The 25,759-nt window shown below is 45.8% G+C and overlaps 1 protein-coding gene across 2 annotated transcripts; it reads right to left on the reverse strand.

Moving 5' to 3' along the window:
• Window positions 1–6,594: 6,594 nt before the first annotated feature.
• Window positions 6,595–25,474, reverse strand: RRM2B (ribonucleotide reductase regulatory TP53 inducible subunit M2B). 2 transcript variants are annotated; one of them, XM_081204970.1, is made up of 12 exons: window positions 25,329–25,474; window positions 24,461–24,622; window positions 22,539–22,655; window positions 22,055–22,188; window positions 20,063–20,157; window positions 19,445–19,578; window positions 18,521–18,625; window positions 18,124–18,237; window positions 13,619–16,394; window positions 12,494–13,444; window positions 6,852–7,018; window positions 6,595–6,696 (listed from the first exon to the last, which is right to left on the reverse strand). In XM_081204970.1, the coding sequence occupies exons 1-9, from the start codon at window positions 25,386–25,388 to the stop codon at window positions 16,242–16,244; spliced, it is 1,074 nt and encodes a 357-aa protein (XP_081061096.1). In that variant the 5' UTR covers window positions 25,389–25,474; the 3' UTR covers window positions 6,595–6,696; window positions 6,852–7,018; window positions 12,494–13,444; window positions 13,619–16,241. The 2 variants fall into 2 exon arrangements, with proteins under 2 accessions (XP_081061096.1, XP_081061095.1); XM_081204969.1 differs by having other exon boundaries at window positions 12,494–16,394.
• Window positions 25,475–25,759: the final 285 nt, after the last annotated feature.

The following is a 25,759-nucleotide window of genomic DNA, read 5'->3' on the forward strand; positions in this document are numbered from 1 at the left end:
AATTTTTCGCAAAGGCTTGACAATAGGTTTCAAGAGAATGAATTACAAAAAGCATTGCACTTAAATGCAAATATACCAGACAAGTGCTCAAAATTGGGTATCGACAAACTGAGTATTCCATGCTTACTTCCAAGATAATTTCATGATACAGGAACATAACCTTGACATGACACTGAATGAAGAAGGAGGGATGAGAATAGTTAATAACAGTTTTGTCCCCTGTTTTTGGGAACATTTATAACTGGGGGTGGTGAGAATGGTGTTTAGTGAGCCTGACTTCTACTGGTCTGACTCTTGCTGGTCTAAAAAAATGACCTAAACTTTACAAAACATTTGACAATTTTAGATTTGAACATTTCTGCAAATGAAGTCCTCTTGGATCTTTTCCATGAAGGGGACGTGGTTCCTATACTTCAGACTATGTAGATTGAAGGAAAGGTTGAAGGGCCTGAGAATGTTTAGCTTGAGGAAGAGAAGCTGGGGTGGCGTGAGGTTGCTAGTACTCACGGAAGATGCCATGTTCTCTGCTGCCTGAGAAGACAAGAGTAGAGGAGCTTTAGTTATAGGAAGGTAGAGTTCAGTAGAACATTAGTAGAAATTTATTGATGGTTGAGAACAGTGGAACCAATTGCCTAGAGCAGTGATGGGGAACCTAAAGCCCAGGAGCCAAATCTGGTTCTCCAACCACTCTCTATTTCTGGTCCTCAAGGCTCCCCCTCCTGAGCCACACCCTACTTTGCATTCCAGGAGACTGAACCCTTAAGTAGCCTCCATATGTAGCTAGTGTGGCCTTCCATAACTTCCAATAGGTTTGACTTTTCCACATCACCCATGTCTGCAAAATGCATTGAGTTTGTCCGCAGTGGGCGCTGAGAGGAGCAGGAAATAAATATATTGTGAAATGGAACTGTGTGAAAACTAGCAAAATTGATTCAAGTGTAAGATCATTAGTTTAATACTCACCTCAGAGGTTTCAAGGTGATCCATTTTCTTGAATTTTCTCTACTTATCCAGTTACAGTGGTACTTTGGGTTACATACGCTTCAGGTTACAGACGCTTCAGGTTACAGATTCCGCTAACCCAGAAATAGTACCACAGGTTAAGAACTTTGCTTCAGGATGAGAACAGAAATCGTGCGGTGGCGGTGTGGCAGCAGCGGGAGGCCCCATTAACTAAAGTGGTGTTTCAGGTTAAGAACAGTTTCAGGTTAAGAACGGACCTCCGGAACAAATTAAGTACGTAACCAGAGGTACCACTGTACAATTTACCTCTGGATGAAAGCCACAAACAGATAAACTTCACTTGCAGCTAACAGTGAAATGCACCCCTTCCAGCACTGACACGCTGGAACCAATGTCTAAGTTGTGACTGGTCCAATTCTACTTAGCAGAAGTGCCGAGCAAACAAATCAAGGAATGCCAGATTTATGATAAGTACTGAAACTTCAAGTCCAGCATATCCAGGAGGTAATCACTGAACTGGAGTTTAACAGTCCATTTGCATCCTCATATAGGATCTCCAGAGATGCGCAAAATAGTGTGCGTCAAGTTCTTTAATGCTAGCATCTTGCACACATCACAAGATGTCTCCTTGATAAATATTCATATGCCAGCCAACATGGTAGCATTCATTAGACTATTCTTGCTGATGAGCCTGCTTTTCCTCAGGCAATGTTTCCCTCTTGGTTTATTAGTGTAAGATACAGATATGTGCCAAAATAACTGAGACTAATGAAGCTGGCTGGCTAATATGACTGGCACACATTGTGTGATAGTGCAGACACTCAGGAGCGACCCCTTACCGGATATTAATGGTTGACATGTTTAATCAAATAATTGGTTAGCTTAATCAATTAAAAAATGTTGATCAACTAAGACAGGGCCACCAACGTTTTGGGACCAATGGCCACATTTCAGATTTTGGGAGAGCGCTGGAGGCACCAGTCACAAAAATATTTGCTATGGGGAGCGGGGAGCAGAGCATCACACACACAAACACACACACACACAATGGCAGCTGCTTCTGTGCATAGTGTGAAAAGGGTCAGCTGCAAAAATGGCTTCCAACTCCTCTCACATACTGAGGATTGTCCAGAGAATTATAAAAGAAGAAGACTCTGCAACCTTAAAGAAAGCACACTGGCTTTTTGTGGTAGAGAAATAAAACCTGTCAGAAAGTGGTTGCTATTTCAGCTCCACAAGTCATGTTTTCAGAGTGAGAGGGGCCAGCTGATCTGAACCTCGCGGCTCAACCCCAAGTGGAGGAAGGAAAGTGGCATTTAATGACATTTCTTCCTGCACCTGCTGCTCATTTTGAGAGAATGGGACTGATCAGCCTACCCTATAACTGGAGGAGGCAGAAATGTTCAGGTTTGATTTATTAAATCTCCGGATAAAAGGCAAGATAATTGGAGGTGATCTGGTGATTAAAACTGCCCAAAATAGCAAAACAAAACAAAAATCACTGCAAAGGCGTGATATTTGACAAGGTGCCATAAGGCACCTTTCTCTTGCAAAGCCAAGTTTATGGTATGTTTTAGAGCCACCTACTGGGTGCAGCTGGAATACTGGAACCTCATATGGCACTCTGAATTTTGTCCTTGATGCTTCAAGTTTTGGCATAGTTTTGGTTTAGTTTGCTTTCAGGCAGAGGCTTTGGGAATGTCGTGCACGGTGTCACCAACAAACCACGCAGGAATTGTGATAATTCCTGTGCTTATCCTGCTAGTCCAAAGAACACGCTGGGGACAAGCAGGATTAGTGCAAGTTTCAAAGTTCATTACAGGTGTGGGAGAAACTGGCAAGTCCTTGGTGTATCCCAGGGGTAGCCAACATGGTGCTATCCAATGTTGTTAGCCTACAAATCTCATCAGCCTCAGTCAGCATGCCCAATGTGCAGGGATAATGGGAGTTGGTCCAATAACACCTAGAGAAAACTAGCTCTGGTATATTCACTGCATTTAAGAATTTAAAGCTGTCTGTAGATTGAGCAGTAATACCTTGCTCCACTATAGAAGCCAAACATCTATCTTGGATTTCATGAAAGCTCATTTTAATAAGCTCAGAGAATTGCTAGGTAGGGTTCTGTGGCTTGATAAAATAACAGGGAAAGGAGCTCAAGATGTGTGGGCATTCCTGGAGGTGGTTACTAAAAGCAAAGTCACGAAGAATTCCAGTGGGGAAGAAAAAAACAAGCTTGATCCTGTTTTGCAGGGCTCGCTTAAACTACAGTTTGCCAGTTTGTACATCACAGCAAACCGTGGTTTGACAAATGAGGAAATATTCTATTAAGGTGAACACATGAAAGAAGGAGACAGACACCTATACACCACAGTTTTTTCCTGTTCCTCCAAGCTATGGTTTGGACTGGTTAGAAAACAAGTCTGTTAAAAAACAGCTAAACATTTTATAGGCACCTTGGTGTTTTGGGTTATTTTTTTTAAAACTGAACAAGTGAAAGAGTGTAACTGCTCAGAGGGTGAGGAATGAGTCAGCCAAACAGCATGATATCTGTCTCTGCTTCCAATTGTAGATGTTAACACCAACACCAGTTCAATCCAGATACCAAATAAGTATCAGCACATAAGAATTCATATACAGGCTTAGCAAAAAAGTACAGATGTAATCTGCATAGCAAAAAAGTACAGATTTAATATTGGGATTTAAATGTTTGCCATCCTTCAGAAAAGGGTGTCAAAGCAATTGTTAGCCCAGGTGTTTAAGGTAAAGGTAAAGGTACCCCTGCCCGTACGGGCCAGTCTTGCCAGACTCTAGGGTTGTGCGCCCATCTCACTCAAGAGGCCGGGGGCCAGCGCTGTCCGAAGACACTTCCGGGTCACGTGGCCAGCGTGACATCGCTGCTCTGGCGAACCAGAGCCGCACACGGAAACACCGTTTACCTTCCCGCTTGTAAGCGGTCCCTATTTATCTACTTGCACCCGGGGGTGCTTTCGAACTGCTAGGTTGGCAGGCGCTGGGACCGAACGATGGGAGCGCACCCCGCCGCAGGGATTCGAACCGCCGACCTTTCGATCGGCAAGCCCTAGGTGCTGAGGCTTTTACCCACAGCGCCACCTGCGTCCCTGCCCAGGTGTTTACTTACCTCTTAATTTATCTATTTACTTACCTCTTAATTTATCTATTAATTTAACTGCTATGTTATTAGGTTCTTCGTAGCTGAAAGCCTACCTGTGGCTACTCAACAGAATCAGGTCACTGCAACAAAATGATGCGTGTATGTCTGAGAGGGAGCCTTCAAAGCTCACCTCTCTCAGGAAGGAGCAGGCCAAGACTGAGCTACCATTATTATTGTTGTTGTTGTTGTTGTTGTTGTTGTTGTTGTTGTTGTTGTTGTTGTTGTTGTTGTTGTTATACCCCACCCATCCGGCTGGGTTGGCAACCAGCAGCTGTCAAGACCACAAGAGAATGGGCAAATTATATGTAGGTATCTGTTCCTCCTACCTTCTTGTCTTTCCATTCCATTCTCCTCCCCACCTAGCTTTCAGTTGTTTCCCTCCCAACATTTCACAAGTACACATTCCCAGCATGTTCTCACTCCTGTCTCAGGGACATCTATGCTGGCTTGGTCATGTACACAGAGTGGAAAATGGCAGGATCCCCAAGGAAGTGCTCTAGGGGGAGATGGCTTCAGGCACCAGCCCCGTTGGCAGACCAACTCTGTGTTGCAAAGATGTCTGCCAACGTGGCATGAAGGTTGGCAACATCAACCCCACTGTGTGGGAATCCCTTACAGTTCCTAGAGATGGTCCTGTCATGCAGCCACAGCAGTGACCAGAGGAGGAATGACCGCTGGGAGGAGCATGGAGGAAGAAATGCCATGGTGCATCTGCAACAGCACAACCAGACGCCTTCATCTGCCTCAGCTGCAACAAAACATGTCTCTCCTGTATCGGAGAGGGTGCTGTAAGCTTCCAACAGTTTGACTTCGCCCCCCAAACACACTTCTCCATTGTCTCCTGAGGCAAATGAATGCCAACCCTCCCAACAACCAATAACCATTATGGGGTCACTGGGCATGCTCAGTCCTCATTGGACAATTTTGGGGGTTTCCTACCACCGTAGAGGAATTTTATTTCTGAAGATTTTTTTGTACTTCTCCAAGCTTTGGAATTACCTCAGGTCTACATAACCAATAGGACTCAGCAGAGCCAGCCCACCAATGAGGTGGGATGAAGCACTCGCCTCACCTCTTCCACCACTGCTGGAATGCCCACCTCTCACCAGCAAGTGGCCTTGCCACTCCTCTTCTCTGCCCCTGGAACAGAGAAAAGGAGCAGCAGCAGTGCCTAGAGGAGCACCCCAACTCTCCCCAAGTTTAGGGGGGGCACACATTCTGGCAACGGCAGAAGTGAGGGGGCAGTGGGAGGATAATTCCAATTTCACCACAGGTGGCAAAATGGGCCACCCCTAGAACTCAAGATAACTCAATCAGAATTACCATAGAGCAGGGATGGGAAACGCGTGACCCTCCAGATATTGATGGACTACAACTTCCATCATCCCTAAAGCTGCCTAAGGCTGATGGGCTTTGGAGTCTATCATCATCTGGAGGGCAACAGGTACCCCATGCTTGGAATAAAAAAAATAAGCAAGATTCTTCTGGAAGTTCCTCTTCAACCTGTCTCTAGTCTAAGGGTAGGATAGATGCAACTACCATGAGAGTTACCAAATGCCATCATTATATTATATATCTTTGGTGCTGGGCAAAAAAATTTCCTCTATAACCAGGCCTTTGGTGTTTTTAATGTATTTTTTTGGGGGGGGGTCCTTTGTCTGTCTGCTTGTAAGTTGCTTTGGGTCGCTCTGGGCAAGAAAAAGCAACCACCCAATTTAATTACTAATGATAATAATGTAGATGGCACTTGTCCCTTTGTATACAGGTGAAGAAGCTCAGTGTGCACATGAAGCCTTTGCAATACTAGGCATAAAAATACTGTGTTAATGCATTTCTTGTTCTCTGAATGTTATTTGTAGCACACTCCCAGCTACTAAGAACATTAAGTGGCTCAAGCGCTCCATCACATGGACAAACCGGGGCTTCATTTTGCAAATAAGATGCATCACAACAACTGGCTAGAAATTCCCACAAGCATTAAAGGCTAAAGAGTGGGAAGATTTTAGCCAGGTATCTTAAAAAGCCAGGAGCCCTTTGAGCACAGAAGAGAAAGCCAGAGGTGCTGAAAACTGCTCAGGGCAGTAGCGTCCAAAGCTCTGAACAGGGACAGCCAAAATGCTTTTCTTATGGATGCAGGGCATGTTGCAGGGAGTCCCACTGTGCAAGCAGAAATCCTTGCATTGTTGGGACAAGGTGGTTGAATCCTGCCCCATTTGTCCATCCAGTCAAGCACTGTGTACTTTGATTGGCAGTGGCTCTGCAGAATCTCACACCTTTTCCACCACTTGCTTTTATCTGGAAATGCCACGGATTGGACCTCAGACTGCCTGCGTGCCCTGAATGTGGCCTGCCACAGGGCGACGGTACCTTCAAACAGTACATCAGAGCTGACACAAAAGTAATATGCACTATTATTTGTGAAATAAGAGGAAAACTTGCAAAATGAAAACCACAGGTGGTAGAGGATGTTCCAGCAAATTTTATTTGTGCTGCTGTATATTTTTCTAAACAAAAGGAACACCAAACCAGGAAGCTTTGTCTTCTGTCCCCCTTTAGTACACCTGTCCTCAGTGGCGTAGCGTGGGGGGTGCAGCGGGGGCCGGCCGCACTGGGCGCAACATCTGGGGGTTAGGGTTAGGGGGCGCAAATCCACGAGTTAGGGGGCGCAAATTACTTGCCTTGCCCCGGGTGCTGACAACCCACGCTACGCCACTGCCTGTCCTCCTCACATACTGAGGGCCCTTATTACGGTAATTTCTTTGGTCGCAGGACAGACTCTCCTACAGCTGCAAACGGGTTGTGAGAATACATCTGGCTCACAAGAATGAGCAGGTAAAGCTGCTTGCAGGCATTTAAAAAATGATGGGCTCTGTCATGAAGTTTCTATATTGTGAGGGTTTGATTAGCTGCTTGTGCGTGAAAACGTGCTCCCTCAGAGTTTGTGCGCCCCCACAAACCTCCGTGTGTGACGGAGCTCCTCAGACATGTCTGCTCTAGTCACTAGTAGAGTCCGACAGTGGCTGCCTGCGGAAGCGTTTCCAGCAAAGAAGTTCCTTAACGGAAACGCGTCTCCTGGACTCACTGCGTGACAGTTTCCTGCGAGGTATGGGTCTCCCTATGGGAGACTCCGATACCTCCCCACTGTTCTCGCTGGAAGCCTCCCTGAGCCCTCCCTCCTGCTCGCATTCCCTCAGAGACCCACTCCTCCCCCTGCTGGTCCCTGCTTCAGCAGTTGAGTCTCTTTCATCCTGCCTGAGTCCCTCCACCACCTGATGCTCTGATGGCAGTTCCCTGACATCCACCTCCCCTCCAGGGCCCCCCTCACCCCCTCCCAATTCCTCCCCCCTGGGAGGTGAAGGGCTAAAACCCCGAAACGAATCTTCCTCATCTTCTGACGTCTCGAACAATTCTCTCCATCGATCGTCGTCCTGGCCAGCTGAATCCTCCTCCTCTTCAGAATCTGGGAACCCCTCCAACTCCTCTTCCTCGTCGGTGGTGGCAAAGTATTCCCTTCGGAACCTCGCTACAGGCTGAGGTTTACGTGGGAACCTCTGATGAAAAGTCTCTATTAAAACCTCGTCATTGACATCCTCTGCCCTAACCCAGGTGTTTTCCGACTCCGGTTCCCCTTCCCACATTACCAAATACTCTACTTGATCTCCCTTCCACCTGGAATCGAGGATCTCCGCTACATGGTAGCTGTGTTCCTTCTCCACCATTGCTGGTCCCCTAGTGACCCTCCCCTCACTGTCTCCTCTATACGGTGACAGCAACGACCTGTGAAAAACTGGGTGCAGCTTCATGTGGTTCGGTAACCGGAGCCTGAAAGCCACTGGATTGACCTGCTGTATGACTTCAAACGGACCCAGCCTTTTGGGTCTTAATTTCTTACAACCTCCTTTGAATGGCAACCCTTGGGTTGACAGCCACACCTGGTCCCCCACCCTGATGTTTTCACCTTCCCTTCTGTTTTTGTCTGCTTGCCTCTTATATTCCTCCTTAGCCCTGTTTAAGTTGAGTTGGAGCTGGCGATGGATCGCTTCCATCTCTTCCACGAACTGTTCTGCAGCTGGAACGCTCCAGTTCTCCCCCTCCCCCCCTGGGAAGGCTCTGGGATGGCACCCGTGATTAGCCAAAAAGGGGCTCATCCCCGTGGACACGTTCTCTGCATTGTTGTAGGCAAATTCTGCCAACGACAGCTTCTCCACCCAATCATTCTCTCTGTCATTAACATAACACCTCAAATATTGTTGGAGAACCCCATTTGCTCTTTCCGCCTGCCCGTTGGTTTCAGGATGACGGGCCGTCGAGAAATTAACCTCTACATGCAGTAAGCTCATGAGCTTCCTCCAGAACCTGGAAGTAAATTGTTTCCCTCGGTCTGAAACCACCCTCAAGGGGGCGCCATGCAACCTAAACACATTCTCTACAAACAATTTGGCGGTTTCTTCTGCTGTAACCGCATGTGAGCAGGCTATGAAGTGGGCCATTTTAGTTAACAGGTCTACTACAACCATGATGGCTGTTTTCCCTCTAGACCTTGGCAGATCCGTCATGAAATCTATTGCCACTGCTTCCCACGGTCTCTCAGGTGTGGGCAGTGGTTCTAATAAACCAGCCGGCGCCTGCCTCTCCCCCTTGGCTCTTTGGCATTGTTCACACCCTCTCACATACTCCCGCACATCTTCCCTGACCTTGGGCCACCAAAATTCCCTGGTAACCAGCCACATGGTTTTGTGTTGCCCAAAGTGCCCTGCTGTGGGGCTATCGTGCAGCTGCTTGAGTACTTTCTCCCTCAATTCCCCTTCAGGTATATATAACGCTCCCTTATAATACAATGCCCCATTTCTCTCCTCAAAACCACCGGGTTTGTCTTCCTCCCCTCTGAGATCCCTGAGTTTCCCCTGGGCGTATGCATCCTGCACCGTACCCTCTACCAATTCCCTTTGCCCCACCAAAGTCGCCCCACACACCCAGCGGTCCTCTGGAATGATATGGGTTTCTTCGGGTGCTCCCTCCCCCTCCAAATATTCAGGTTTGCGTGAGAGAGCGTCCGCCCTAACATTCTCTGGGCCTGGCACATAACAAATCTCAAAGTTAAATTTGGAGAACTCTTGGGCCCATCTCAACTGCCTTTGGTTGAGCACTCGCGCCGTTCTCCAGTACTCTAGATTTTTATGGTCCGTGCACACTTGCACTTTATGTTGTGCACCAACTAGCAGATGCCTCCATCTCCGGAACGCCTCATGAATAGCAAGCAGTTCTCGGTCGTACACCGTGTAGTTCCTCTCGGATTTGTTCAGCTTCCGCGAGAAGAAGGCACACGGACGCCACTCCGACTCCTCCTTCCCCGGCTGCAGAAGAAGCACCGCCCCTATGGCTCTGTCAGATGCGTCTGTTTCAACCCTTAGCTTCTTTCGTAAATCCACATGCAGAAGTTGTTCTTCGGAGGCGAAGGCCCTTTTCAGTTCCTCAAACGCTCGCTCCGCCTCCGCCGTCCATACAAACTTCTTCTTACTGCTGAGACAGTCAGTGATGGGCGCCGTCAGATGGGCGAAGTTGCGGATGAACTTACGATAAAAGTTTCCAAACCCTAGGAACCTCTGCACATCCTTCTTGGTTTTGGGTGTTTTCCATTCCAGCACTGCCTGTACCTTGCCGGGATCCATGGCCAATCCCTTGTCTGACAGGCGGTACCCCAGGAATTCCACCTCCTTGGTATGGAACCGACACTTCTCCAGTTTGACCCACAGCCTGTTGGCTTGCAGTCTGCTCAACACTTCTCTGACGTCTCTCACATGTTGCTCCTCATTCTCAGAATACACCAACACATCATCTAGAAAGGCAACGCAATTCTTGTAGAGCAAAGGGCCCAGCACGTGGTTCATAAAAGATTGAAAACACGCGGAGCCTGCTTGTAATCCAAATGGCATAACGAGGTATTCAAACGCCCCCAAAGGGGTAAACATGGTGGTTTTCCATTCATCCCCTTTCCTTATGCGTATCAGGTTGTACGCCCCCCTTAGATCCAGCTTTGTGAAAATCTTTCCCTTCCTCACCATGGTCAAAATATCATCAATTCTGGGCATAGGGAACGCCACCGGTTCAGTCACTGCATTCAGCCGCCTAAAATCACATACAAGTCTCGGCTTGTCCGCATTTTTTTTGTCCACAAAGAACACTGGGCTCCCCCCTGCTGCTTTGGACTCTCTGATGAAGCCTCTCTTCAGGTTCTTGTCAATGAACCCTCGCAACTCCTGCATTTCCCTGTCTGACATGGCATACAACTTGCCCACGGGAAGCTGTGCTCCAGGGAGTAAATTGATCTGACAATCAAAGGGTCTATGAGGTGGTAGTTGGTCAGCTTCCTTCTCGCTGAACACGTCGCTGAGATCTGCATACTGTGGTGGTACCTTCACCTTCCCCATTACTTCAGTCCCTGCTAGGGTGGCTTGGGCCCCTACTGAACCCTTCTCCCCTTTGCAGTGTTCTAGGCAATGTGCTGAACCAAAGGACACCACTCTTTGATGCCAGCCAACCAGCGGATCATGTAGAGCTAGCCAGCTCATTCCCAAAATAATGGGAGCGCCTCCCAGGGTGGCCACATTAAACGCTATCAGTTCTGTGTGCCTTGCCACCCTCATTATCATTGGGACAGTCTGCAAGCGGACTCCTCCTCCCAACAACTCCCTGCCATCAATCGTGGTCACCTGCAGGGGGTTGCTTAAAGGGATGGTCTGTATCTGGTGTTCAGCAGCAAACTCCTTGCTCATAAAATTGCAGGAGCTGCCTGAGTCCAATAGCGCCTTTATTTTTAGGGGATGCCCATTCTGCAGCTCTAGCGACACTTCAATCGCTAGAGCAGGTCGAGGAGCTTCTGGCACGGGCACTTTCACTGCTCTTTGGCCTGGCTGCAGTGCCCCAATTGTGGCAACCAGGCGTTGGCTTTTACCTGCTCCGCTCCCCCTTCTTCTCCCCCCTCAACAGCTCCCACCATCCCTTGCCATTCCTTCCTCTGGGGGCAGACTCTGGCAAAGTGGCCTGGCTGTTGGCAGAGATAGCATTTCCGGGGGCCCTTTCCCTCCTTCTTAGCTCCCTCGCTGGTTTTTGAAAATGCGCGCGCGCGCGCTGTTCCGATTTCCATCGGCTCTGCCGGCGGGAAAGCTGGCTCAGGAATGTCTGGAATGCGGAACTCCTTCCAACGTTCCCCTCTCCCTTCCCGCCTCTCCAAGGCTCTTGCCTCCTGCCGCGCTCCTATGGTCAGCGCAGATTTGGTCAGCTGATCCATAGACTCCGCCCTGGGGCTCCGTGCCAGCTCGTCTTTCACCCCCGAAGAAAGACCTTCTTCAAATAGCATTTGAACGGGTGCCGCCGATAAATCCCAACTCAGTCTGTGAATCAGCATGGTAAACTCAGTCCAATATTCACGGACAGATCGACTCCCCTGCTTACAAGCCATTAGCTGTCTGCGCACCACCCCTTCCTCAATATCGCTGGAAAACATGATATCCATTGCACGAAAGAACTTCATTGTGTCCTTTAGTATGTCATTGTGCGTTGCCATTAGGGGTCGAACCCAGTCTCTAGCCCCTTTCTCAAGATGCCCAATTACAAAAGCAACTCGCGATTCCTCATCAGGGAACTCATCGAACTGCACATTAAGGGCATATTGCATCTCTGTCCTAAAAGCATGGTAGTCCTTGGGGTCCCCCCCAAATTTCTGCACCAATCCTGGTACCTTTCTGGGGAATTGAGTGGCTCTCCCCTTCTTGTCTGCATCCTGAGCCCTTCTCTCCTCCAGCCTCGCCGTCTGCAGGGCCAGTTGAACCTCCAACGCTCGGTATCTATCTTCCAAGCTTGGACCAGCTCCAGCCCCTGCTCCTCCGGTTCCGGTTGGTTCGCTCATGATGCCTTCTCTTGCACAGGCAGCGTACAAAGTCTGTCGGACTGCTGTGAGGGTTTGATTAGCTGCTTGTGCGTGAAAACGTGCTCCCTCAGAGTTTGTGCGCCCCCACAAACCTCCGTGTGTGACGGAGCTCCTCAGACATGTCTGCTCTAGTCACTAGTAGAGTCCGACAGTGGCTGCCTGCGGAAGCGTTTCCAGCAAAGAAGTTCCTTAACGGAAACGCGTCTCCTGGACTCACTGCGTGACAGTTTCCTGCGAGGTATGGGTCTCCCTATGGGAGACTCCGATACCTCCCCACTGTTCTCGCTGGAAGCCTCCCTGAGCCCTCCCTCCTGCTCGCATTCCCTCAGAGACCCACTCCTCCCCCTGCTGGTCCCTGCTTCAGCAGTTGAGTCTCTTTCATCCTGCCTGAGTCCCTCCACCACCTGATGCTCTGATGGCAGTTCCCTGACATATATAATCCATCTTGTGTTATGTTTTACTCATTTGCTGTAGGCCCTGGAAGAGCAAAGGAATAACCAGCCCTCACACAGGTCTGTTATAAGATGCGTTGTGAATGCCTGGATCCAGCAACGTCATTGATTTGCATCCTTGTGAAGACCTCTGGCCATTTGGCCATTCACACTGCAATTATGATCTGGGATCCATTGAACCATCCGGACATCCTTATTCAAATAGGAATACCCATCCTTATGTACAGTCACTAGATTGACTAGAGCTGGATTGGGGACAAAGACTGAAATGCCCTTGGTAACGCAAAAGGGCTAAGAAATATTAAAAGCCGAAATGGACTCGACTATTCATCAAACAGGGTTGGCTTGATTGAAACCTTTTCAGATATTCAACCTCAACTTTTCTTTCTTTCCCCCATTCACTACTGTGGCCAGGCAGTTTCTGGCTTTGATGCTTACAGTACATGCTGTATAAGGAAGATAAGTTGCTTTAAAAAAACTCCACAAAAGACCCAATTCTGATATTGTATTGTGACATCTACTCAAGAGATATTATAGGACACATAGTCCACCACATGGCACTCATGCAGTCAGAGCTACAGTGAACAGATGGCCAAAGTTTCCAGCCAGAAGTCTTCAGACTCTATGATTAGTCCTCCTGGAGCACGTTATGGCAGAAGCTGGACTTGTTTCGAGTAACCAGAATTATGGTTTTTAAAGAAAATAAAGTGTTAAAACAGGCAGTTGTCATATTCCTTTTCTGAAGTACACATAAACGTTCTTTATAAGTTACATGAATTTAAACCATGTTTCATTGCAAAATATAGTTCAATTAACAGAAACCTCTATTGAGAAGGTTAAAATGAAATAATCTTAAACCAGGGAAGGAACCCACCCTTCCCTGACCTGTAGAAGTAATTGCCTATTTTTCTTATTTACTCCTTCCGTGTCCTCTCTTCAAGGAACTCAAAGCTACAAGCATGACACCTGCTGCCCAAAATGATGACAAGAACCCTGCGAGGGAGGTGCAGCGGAAAGTTTTGTGTGACTGTCCCAAGGTCACCTAGTGAGTTTCATAGCTGAAAGGCGATTTGAGCCCAGACCTCCAGAGTTTCTATCCAAAACTCTATCCACTATGGCCATCTGCCTCTCTAAGGGCAATTCAGTCTAACTGTCCACACTGGTATAGCCCCGCTATTTTGAAATGTGGTGACAACAGTTAATGCAGTCGTCAGCGCTACAACTATAGCTCTGCCATGCGCTGCAAATCTTTATGTCATAGGCGAACTGTAGTTGGAAGGAACCACAAGGATCATCTAGCCCAACCCCCTGCAACGCAGGAATCTTTTTTGCCCAACGTGGGGCTCGAACCCACAAGACAGGAATTAAGAGTCTCATGTTCTACCAACTATGCCATCCCAGGGATATGTTTACATACGACATGAATTCACCTCCAACTGAACTGAGCACTTGTTAATTGTATGCTCCACTTGCATTGTTAACTGAAATAGTGTTTCCCCCTCCCCCAACAAGAAGTCGATAAAATATATTATACCCTGTGGAGTGAGAATAATTTTTGCTATTCAGCGGAGTTTCCAACATACTGTATTGCTTTCAGGGTGAAACAATCCAATTCAATGCTTAAGACCATTCATGAAGAAGGTAAAGGTAAAGGTAAAGGGACCCCTGACCATTAGGTCCAGTCTTGACCGACTCTGGGGTTGCGGCGCTCATCTTGCTTTACTGGCCGAGGGAGCCGGCGTACAGCTTCCGGGTCATGTGGCCAGCATGACTAAGCCGCTTCTGGCGAACCAGAGCAGCGCACGGAAACGCCGTTTACCTTCCCACCGGAGTGGTACCTATTTATCTACTTGCACTTTGATGTTCTTTCGAACTGCTAGGTTGGCAGGAGCAGGGACCGAGCAATGGGAGCTCACCCCGTTGCTGGGATTCGAATCGCTGACCTTCTCATCAGCAAGTCCTAGGCTCTGTGGTTTAACCCACAGCACCACCCACATCCCTTTTATGAAAAAAGTATGACAGTGTAAAAAACAACAACTGCCTAACCGCTCCCCCCCCCCACTGCTCTTCCATTACTACTGAACCCTTTTCCATTTCTGTATAGCTGCTGTTCTTAGTCACAGAAATGTGGCACAGGACAATAGGAGCTGCTTGTGTGCCTGTACCCCTTGAAAGGCACATGCACAATGGCAAAACAACATGCCAAGGATACAGGCACCCTGATTTCAAACTGAGGACTAAGAACATCTATTGCCTTTGGCTCTTGGTGTTATTTAGGTATCCTACTTTTCCTTCCAAGAACAAAATGTGACATACATGAAGTAGCCAAGTGGTTGTTTATCCACGCCCTGGACAAGACCCACACCTATTTATTATTATTTACTTAGCTTCAAAAAGCTAACTGCATTACGTGCCTTCAGTCCATATCCTAACTGCAGAAAGAAAGCCATAAGACTTTGACTTTGCAAAATACCTGCTGGCCTTGGATACAGATTGGAAGACACTCTTCAAGCTTGCTTTCCATACTCTTTGATACAAGGAGGAATGATCCTGGAGTAATCTCTGCTGGCTCCTCTGAAGGACTGGTCTAGCTCAGATGATCACAGCTACAAGCCTTCTGCTTGCACATGAAACCTGTCTGCCTGAGCCCCAATTAAACCAGGAAAGCTCCGATTAACCACAGCTTCCTGTCTCATGGAAACTGAGAAACTTCAGTTACCTGCCTTGAAACAAGGCGGGTTATCAAACCAACTTCAATATATGGTTTAATACTCTGGCTTATTCAGAAGCAGGTAGTTCTAGTTTCCCATTCAAACCAAACAGGGAATCATGGTTAATTAGAGCTGGCCTGCTTTAATCATAGCTCAGGAACGAGGGAACTGCTTGTACAGTATATGTAAAAGGCTTGTGCATATCTTTGGTTTAGTAAGATTATATGGTTGCTCAAATGCAGAGAGTGTGTGCATCTCAGCTCAATGAATCCAGAGAATGAAAGAACAAATTTGCAGTGCAACAAAAGCTTTAGTTATTACCGTGATTCAACACACAGCTGACCAAAGCAATTCTAAAGGGGGGGCATGGGATAAAGGAGGGCACCATGGTGGAGGATGTGGCACTGACTAACCCCTGCTGCTTGCTCTAGCCAGAAGGGGAGCGGGGGGAGAATCACTATGTCTATTCCAGGACCCTTTCAGTGGGGCCATTCGATCCTGCAGATCCGAAGGCCAGCTGCAATCCATCCTGTTTCAAGCCCTACCACAACACATCTTCAATGCTACGTGTACACTAACGGAGAATTTTAGGGGTGCACTGGGAGTGTAAGAACTGTTCTGCCAGTGGAACTCCTCTCCACCCACTGAGTAGCACTTACACAGCATCCTAAGGTGGCTTGGGCCATCTTGAGGACTGCAGCCTTACTGCTCTACATAAAACAGCAAACTGAGGCTTGCACAAATGCCACAATTGTATTACTCAAAAACTGTTAAGTAGAAAAGTTGCATGAATTATCAAAGGGACTTTTGGTAAAGAGGACCCCCCCACACACACACGCAGTCATTTACATCACCATCTGCAATAAATATGTCATATAAAAAACTTCATCATGTGCGGAAACATGGAAAAATGTTCCCAGAACCCTCTACTTCCAGTAGAAGAAATAGCAGCTTTTCAAGCAGGTAAGTGGCACGTGAACATTTTTTGCAACACTCGTCTTCTGAAGAAGGCAATCCTAGAAGTCAGCATCCAGAGTAAAAACGTTATCGTTGGTGTCAGCCATAACTGCGAAACGCTGATACTCCGAAACCCTCTTTTCAAAGAAATTGGTTTTTCCTTCCAGCGAGATGTTCTCCATGAAGTCAAAAGGGTTTTCTGCTTGAAAGACCTGAGAAAAAGCAAAGTTATTATTAAATTGCAGTTACTGGCCTAAGGAAGACAACATTCCTACAAATTTCTGGTAGATAACTGCTGGAGGCCTTTTCTACTGAGATAGTACTCCTTTCTCTTAATAGCAAAAAAAGAACCAAACACCCTTCTATAACAAGGCCTTTGGCTGATTAAACAACTATGGCCTTTTAAATAAGTTTGTGGAGAAGGGTTTGTTGTTGTTATGTTAGCTGTTTTGTGCTTTGCTTTTGTATTTTTATGCTGTAAACCACCCTGTGATCTTGGGATGAAGGTAGGTATATAAATTTAATAAAAAACAAGTAGAATAATTCTGCCCACAGCCTTGTCTGGGCACAAGCAAAGGCAACAAAGCTTTAATTCTTCTGCAGTTACTTATCTGCCTGCTATATGGCAGCTCCTGAATTAGCGTCACTCTCCCAGCACATCTATCACCTCTCCCACTTTCTCAGGCACCTTTACCAAAGCTAAATTTCATAACTGACAACACATATTCTGAGGCCATTGAGACAGAATGACAAGTCCCACTTTGGCATTACATGAACCAAGCCTGGGCGATGTATCAATCAATACATCGCTCAGGGCTGGTATGAGAATCAAAGCATGGTGTCTGCTTCACCCAGTGGTATATTGTGGGTGAAGCAGCCACCGCTTCCGAGTCATAATTTCTTAGACAATATTTTAATTTGACTTATTGGGCCCTAATGTCTGATACTCAAATTTCAGTGAGTGTTCTATTCTCTCTTTTGTTGTTTTATTTTACTTGTGTTCTTTTTTTAACATAGAGCAATACCTTGGTTCTCGAACATACAGTGGTACCTTGGGTTACAGACGGTTCAGGTTACATACGCTTCAGGTTACTCCGCTAACGCAGAAATAGTACCTCAGGTTAAGAACTTTGCTTCAGGATGAGAACAGAAATTGTGCTCCGGTGGCGTGGCAGCAGCAGGAGGCCCCATTAGCTAAAGTGGTGCTTCAGGTTAAGAACAGTTTCAGGTTAAGAACTGACCTCCGGAACAAATTAAGTACTTAACCCGAGGTACCACTGTAATCTGTTCCGCGAGTTCATTCGACTCCCAAAACCATTCGGAAACCAAGGCGCGGCTTCCGATTGGCTGCAGGAGCTTCCTGCACTCAAGCGGAAGGCCGCAGAAGCCGTGGAAGCCACGTCAGACGTTCAGTTCCTGAAAAACATTTACAAACCGGAACACTTACGCCGGTTTGCGCCATTCGGGACCCAATCTGTTGGACAACTAAGCCGTTTGGGAACCAAGGTACCACTGTACGTTATTTGTTAACAATGTGTTACTTGTAACATTACACTGCAAGTCACCCTGCACACTATTTTGCTGCAGAAAGGTGGAATACAAATTTTCTGAAATAAATAAATGATACAAAACGATATAAGTAAATAACACAATTAGTAAATAAGATGTACAGTATTTTGCAAGGCGACCTGACCAAAGAAGGACTAGTCAAAACATTCCTGGTTTTATTCTATACATCGTATATTTTATTTCCAAGTGCTTACAGAGTTCAGGCACAACCCTGAAACAAATGACTATGGCAAAACTTCCTAAGGCCCAGCCCTACTTACCTGGGAGAAAGCCCCATTGAATTCAACAGGACTTACTTCTTAGAATACATGGTTAGGATTGCATTGTAAGGAGACTAGTGTTAAATGTTTATATCTTCCTGAGCTACCTTACCTTGGAGAAGCCCAGTTCCAGAAGTAACCGATCTGCTACAAACTCAATATATTGTTTCATCAGAGTGCAATTCATTCCAATTAAGCCAACTGGCAAGGCCTCTGTCAAAAACTCCTGTAAATTAGAAAAAGGTAAAATATTTTAGGAGGAGCACAATTCCAGCTACTTAGGAATAACCCATTATAGTCTGATTACCATGTTAACAGAGGCCACTTTAAAGAGAGCCACAGCTACAACACATTGAGATCTGGAGATGTACGTCAAGGTGCTCCATCCTGAAGCAACTGCAGTGACAAACAGTGACTGGTGCAAAAGTGAAGTAGAGCAGGCACCTGACTTTTTAAGAGGAATGGTATTTTGGATGCAGAAGAAGAAACCCGGAGACTCGTCTGCTCACCTGTTCAATTTCAACTGCATTGACAACAATCTCTCTGACTCTTTCTTCTGAAGGTTTATTCACTAAGTACTGAAACATTAGGCAGGCAAAGTTGCAATGGAGTCCCTGAAAAATGAGAATGAAATGGAAAATAAGGGACACTTTGCTTCTACAAACCAGCAGCAAAAACTCTCTTTTCCCACTTTTATTTATGTATTTAAGGTGCATATATATATGTGTGTGTGTGTGTGTGTGTGTGTGTGTGTGTGTGTGTGTGCAGGCACGCGCGCCTTAAATACATACATAAATATATCCATCCATCCTAAAGTAAACGTTAAAAGGGCCAAGCTTTTTACAGCAACACCCACCCACAATTTTAAAAACTGAATAGAACTAGCCAGAAGACATTGATAAGACAGCAATATAAAGCAGCAAAGAAGAGAACAGGGGTCTCCTAACAACTCTCAGCACCCCTTGACAAACTATGGTCCCCAAGACTCTTTGGGGGAAGCCATGGCTGTTTAAAGTGATATGATACTGCTTTAAATGTATAGTGCAGACAGGGCCAAGTTGGCTTCCAATCCACCCACCCTGATTTTTCATATTTTAAAAATTTCAAGACAGCAACATGCATTATTAGTTGGGGGAAACACATCATTCTTATTAAAATGAGCTGTGCTTAATCTAAAGTGAGACATTTACACTATTTTAGTGTATTTAGTGTATTTATTTAGTTTATTTTAGATACATTTACACTATTTATACATTTACACTATTTACACTATTTCAACAATTCAGATACTACCGGTTGTTGTTTTTTTCAAAAAAAATCAAGCGGGGGGGGGGGGAATTTCTAGTATCTGTGACTCTTTTATTTGGACGGTTTTGCTTTCAGAGAACAAGACTGGACCCCATTTTGAACATCAACACCCCCCCACACATTACTTCATCTCGGCTAATGAGTTCATTGGAGAAAGTGAGGCCTGGCATCAGTCCTCTTTTCTTGAGCCAAAATATAGCCGCAAAAGAACCAGAGAAGAAGATCCCTTCGACGGCAGCAAAAGCAACCACTCTCTCGCCTGTTTCAGGGGAGATAAAAAACACACACACACACATTATGGTTACAAAGTTCAGACACCAACCCCTCAAACTGTAAAATAGAATGTTGCAACATATAAAATGAGAGGAAATTCCAGTACAAAAACAGTAACAATCTGCACTGAAAGCAACATAATTAACAAGAAAACAAAATATTTTTTAGAGAGCACAAAAATCAAATGCAAAAATGCAGTATGAACTCGAGTGTCCCTCCTCTCCACAAACACCCCAATCCTGGTAGTCTTAAGCATAATTTATAACCAGCTCATTCAACCACCTTCAGCCACAGGATAACACAAACCAACACCATAGCCCCTCCTTCCTGGTCTTCCCCTCAGGTAGAGTCTTACTCTATACCAGTTCAGTTTCTTACACTGAGAGGTATTAAACAACTTTAGAACACTCAAAAACATTATTTCAACTAAGGCACGTATAGTGGAAATGCATTACTCAGAAGCAACCTACCAAAAGTGGCTTCCCTGTCTCTTATCCACCTCAGTGCCCAGTCAGCTTTCCTCTTGACGCACGGCATTGTTTCAATAGCATTAAATAAGAAGTCCCTGGAAAAAAACAAACCAAAAGATAGCAAGAATCTGAGGCGCCAGTATCACGCCCGTGCATCGGACAATATGGGTGGTTCAGCTATGTTTTACCCAAAGCGGACCACTGAAATTAATGAACATAACTAAGCTAGGGCTATTAATTTCAACAGGTCTACTCAAGAGTAAAACGTAGTTGAATGCCACCCTAGGGCTGTGCAAGGCACCCCAGTACAGTCTGGAACCCAATTTGGTAATCCTGATCAGGCCCTATTCCAGCCAGATCACTCCGGGGCCCAGCCTAATCTGGGCCAAACTCAGATCCTGAACAGGATCAGGGCCTTGTGCAGCCCTAAGTGGCAAGAGGTGTGGGGAAAATGAGATGATACAAGCAGCCTCCTTCCACCGCCTCCCTGACCGCAAGCTTAAACAGGGTTTCACACAGCCGTATCTGAAGCAGGGGGTCACCCACAGATGGCTCAATCCTCTCGTAACAGATACATGATTAAATGATCTTCTGAATGTGTGCACGTTATGGCAAAACAAGAAGTTTCTGCATCTTGAAGAACGTTAAGGCACAAACCTTTTTCAGAACCTGCCTTCAAACTAGAAGGAAATATTAACTCGTTTCACCACTGAGTAATTTACAGCATGAGTGACAAGGCTATTTCATTTCAGCACATTAATTCTGAAGGAAAAGTCACCCTTTGGTCAACAGTGACTAGTGTGGTAGGACAGACTGGACACCTGTCCAGGTAAGCCACTAGTGAACTTAGTGACTGCTCTGTCTTTAAATAAATAAAAAAACCATATGAACTGGATAGGGGAGAGAGACGAAACCAGTATTCAACTGATTTCTACCTTTTTACCTAATTTCTCACATCCAGCCCCTTCATGGAAAAAGTTATTCACCGTTCCTATTTTTAAGCACAAAAACACATACTGCTCTGAGTTTAATGAAACTCCTGCTATGATAATGAGCTGCAATGAACCTTCGCCGCAAGCATACCTGTGAGGAGATTGGAAACGTGGGAATCATCTGAAAGAATGATTTGGCTCTGACTTCTCCTAACCATAAAGGGTAAAGGGAACCCAGACCATTAGGTTCAGTCGTGGTGGACTCTGGGGTTGTGGCGCTCATCTTGCTTTATTCACTGAGGGAGCCGGCATACAGCTTCCGGGTCATGTGGCCAGCAGGACTAAGCCGCTTCTGGCGAACCAGAGCAGCGCACAGAAACGATGTCTACCTTCCCACCAGAGCAGTACCTAGTTATCTACTTGCACTTTGACATGCTTTCAAACTGCTAGGTTGGCAGGAGCAGGGACCGAGCAATGGGAGCTCACCCCATCGCGGGGATTCGAACCGCCGACCTTCTGATCTGTGGTTTAACCCACAGCGCCACCCGCATCCTCTCCTAACCACAGTTTAGCTTTAAACAAACCACAATTTCCAAGCTGAGAAGTCGCAGTGAACTGTGGTTTGTTGAAAGGAAAAAGTAGATGTTTTTACCTCCTCCTCATAGAAGGAAGGGAGGAAAGTTGGAACCAAGTCCCACTGTGGCTTAATGCTATACAGTGGTACCTCGGGTTACAGACGCTTCAGGTTACAGATGCTTCAGATTACAGATTCTGCTAACCCAGAAATAGTACCTCAGGTTAAGAACTTTGCTTCAGGATGAGAACAGAAATTGTACAGCGGCGGCGCAGCAGCAGTGGGAGGCCCCATTAGCTAAAGTGGTACCTCAGGTTAAGAATAGTTTCAGGTTAAGAAGGGACCTCCAGAACGAATTAAGTTCTTAACCTGAGGTACCACTGTAGTGATCTCTCCTGTTATGTCTGAACCAGGACAGAGTCATTCAGTATGGAAAGAATACAATACAGAAATCCTCTATATTGTGGCAATACTTACGGTGATTACCTTTTCTCAGGATCCTTGATGTAAGTGTCTATTAATAAACTGTACATCTCTGAGTGAACATTTTCTATTAGTATCTGGAAGCCATAGAAACAGCGAGCTTCTGGGATCTGCACTTCCTGACTAAAGCGTTCCACCTGACAACAAAAGAAGGTTAGAGGTAATTCACACATATACATTCTTAACAACTCATAGAAGGGTGCATGATTCTACCATCACTGGAAAGCACTACATTTGATGTAGTTATCAGACGACAGGAAACTATGGCCAAGGGAATGGGTGTTTCCTATCAACACTTGGAGCTGCAATCCTCAAGTGCCAACTTATCTAAGGACCTTAAATATTTGAACTGCTTGCTCAAAACACTAATGGCAAATAAGCCTTGAGGTCAAATGCCAAAGTGTTTCATCAGTTTGACTGCAGGTGCTGAAATAGCAAATAAGGCAGGCAGCACAAGGTTAGAAAAGCAGCCCATAAAGTATCTTACCAGGTTTTCGTTCACAATTCCATCGCTGGCTGCAAAAAATGCCAGGATATGTGAAATAAAGTATTTTTCTTCAGGTTTCAGTTTGTTCCAGTGAGGAAGATCCTTTGATAAGTCAACCTTTGTAAGGAAGAAGAAAAATTCATTGCAAATTTATACTTTAGTGGTTCATTAATAACTCTGTAAGACAAAAGAAACTCTTGAGGGAAGTGAAATGGCAAATTCTTTATTTATTAATTTTCTATACTGTTTTTTTCATCTGTAGAGCTCAAGGCAGCTCACAACACAAAGACACAAGATAAGAACACAAAATACAAAAGAACAAGAGCAACAAAGCCAAAACAAACCAATCTCTACCAACCCGCCGCATTCATATAGTTCCTACAAAGCTTCTCTCCACGATGCCTTGTGCTTCATTTAAAGACATTTGCAAGGACTGGATAGTTTGCAAGTGGACAGGGAAAGAGGATGCCCATAACTTGTTCAAAGACATGTTATTAATTTTGTTATTATCACCACTCCTCCAAAAGTCGCAAAATGGCTAACAGAAATAACAAATAATAAACACGAAACCAATACAATTAAAAATGAATTAATTTAAGAAACAGTACACTAAATATGCCAGGATATCTGCGCTATCTATGATCATTTCTTGTTAACTGTTCCCTGCCCCACTGCAGGTGTAAATACAATCATTTCAGGAGTTATCATCAATCTATTATGGTAAAATTTTACAGGTGTATCTATCTAACATATATTGAGCTCTGAGTGTCACTGACTGCAATTTTTGTATCTTATTGCCATTCAGTTACCGCCTTACCATTTTCTCCTTTCTCTAGTCCACAAAAGCTTGTGCTGTAATAAATGTATTAAGAGTTTAAGGTGCCACATAATTCTTTTATTAATACGCTTAAAGTTCATCCACACTCAACAAGTCAGACACAAAAAGATGAACCAGCTGCTTCCAGAAAGACTACCTAAAACAGCACATTATCAGTGGCCCATATCAGTGTTCAAATGCCTGGGAGAAGACAAATGTCTTTGCCTGGTGCCAAACAGATGACAATGACAGCACCACGTGAGCCTCTTTGGGGCAAGTGTTAGTTATGTATCTACAACTTTCAGCACCCTTTACAAGCTACAGCTCCCAGAATTCTTTGGGGGAAGCCATGACTTTTCAAGTGGTACAAGAGTGCCTTAAATGTATGGTGTGGTTGTGACATCAGTGAATGGAGTCAGTCTTTCGTCACCCTCTCTCCTAGCTGTCCCTAAAGTCTGGCTTTCCTAGGTCTCTTGACCCTTCCTTTCTTTTTATTCTCCTATACGAACCAAAACGCTTAAGTGGCTAGAGGAACTCCCCTACGAAAAAAGCCTATACAATGTTTGAGGTGTTTTTAGTTTAGAAAAAAAGCAAGTAAGGGTGGTCATGATAGAGGAATATAAAAAGATGCACTCTGTGGAGAAGCTTTTCTTCTTCTCTCATAATACCAGAACAGGAGGTAATGCAATGAAGATGAATGTTGGAATATTCAAGGCAAAAAAGGCGTATTTCTTCACACAGTGCCTAGTCAAAATATGGAATTCATTAAAAGATGTAGCTGTGGACACCAATTTGGGTGGCTTTAAAATGGAATTAGGCAAATTCTTAGAACTATCCACTAAGAATTATAGCAAATTCTAAGGCATTTGGAAGCCACTTGGGAACTGGATACCCAGCTGCCTCCTCTTCTGAAATGTCCTGAAATGTTTCAGAAACGTCTTGAAAGTGGTGTTGAACTACGCAAGTCGAGCATAGACTTAAGCTTGCTTTGTTTGCAACCCCATTGTCACAGTGGAAAAACTGTGACACCTCTAACACAGCAGGACACAGAATACACACCTGCACGCACAAACACATCCTTCCCTCTGCATGTTGCTACACTCACCTCTTCTGCTGTCCAGAAGGAAGCTTGTGCCTGCTTGTACATTTTCCAAATGTCTGGATACTGGATGGGGAAGATGACAAACCGGCGAGGGTTTTTCCTTAAAAGAGGCTCTTCGCCCGGTTTTAAACCATCCTCAGTCTCACCTGAAGACGGCAACAATCTCTAAAGCAAGAACACAACGAGTAGTCAATAACATCGGCGCAGGGATGGAAAGAAGATAAAAGTCTCAACCAGAGAAGAATGGCAGATTAAGTTGATGAATTATGTCGAAATGGCAAAAATCAGGAAGACCAACATTTTAATAATGGGGGAAATTTATAATTTATCTTAAAAATAATTGTAAACAGTTAAAATAGTTAGTAGGATTGGAATAACACTTGTAGTTTAATGGTGAATTTTGAATATAACGGAGATGTAAAAGATCTGGATTATTATAAAAGATGCAGGAGTAAATGACTAACACTGGGACCCAGAAAGGGGAGGAGGGAAGTCCAGGAGATTCTTGGGAATCTTGTTTTTATGATGCATGTTGCATATGTGATTGTAAAACTTGATCTGAAGAACCAAATAAATAATTTTTCAAAAAGTAAACGAGCACAAGAGTCGTAGAGGGTGCGCTGGTTTTCTACGCCGCCTCGCTGAAAACTCAATGACGTATTATATAACCTAAGTTTTACTCGGAAGTCAGAGCCACGGAGCGCGGCGGAGTTGACTCCCGAGTAAGCGCGAGCATAGGATCGCGGCCCTGGAACTCGATCCTGCGCGCGCCTGCTCGGGTGTACGGGCCTCCGGGTTCGACGGGGGCCTGATCCCCAGGAAACGCGCGCACCCATCCGGGGAGATGGAGATCCCAATCTGCCCTGCTCACCTCGTCCCCCTGCAGCCTAGCAGCGCCGCACGACGCAGGGCGCTCCCGTTGCTCGCCCATGGCCCCGCAGCGGGCCCGGCCCGGGAGCAACGCCGGCGAAGGGAAGGCGGCGCCGACGGTGGGGGCCTGCGCGCAGCGGCAACCGGCGGACCTGCAAGGGCAGCGGCGTCGGAAGAGACCACGACTCGGAGGCTCCTCCTCCCGGAGGCGGGATTGTGTGCGGCCGAAAGGGAAGGCAAATGCTCGCGCTCCCTCTGCAAAACTGAGTCTCTCCTCCTCCTCCTCGTCGTCCTTTAAGTCAAGGCGCAGACACAGGTCGAGACAAACAAAAATTAAATTAATGAATAACCCGTCTGAATTCAGCGCTCTGCCTCAGTGGCCGGGAAGAAGTTTAAGCTTAAAAAAATGTGAACTGGAAGGTATGTAAAATA

This window comes from Podarcis bocagei (genome assembly GCF_964188305.1).
Source record: "Podarcis bocagei genome assembly, chromosome: 8".
Lineage (NCBI taxonomy): Eukaryota > Metazoa > Chordata > Lepidosauria > Squamata > Lacertidae > Podarcis > Podarcis bocagei.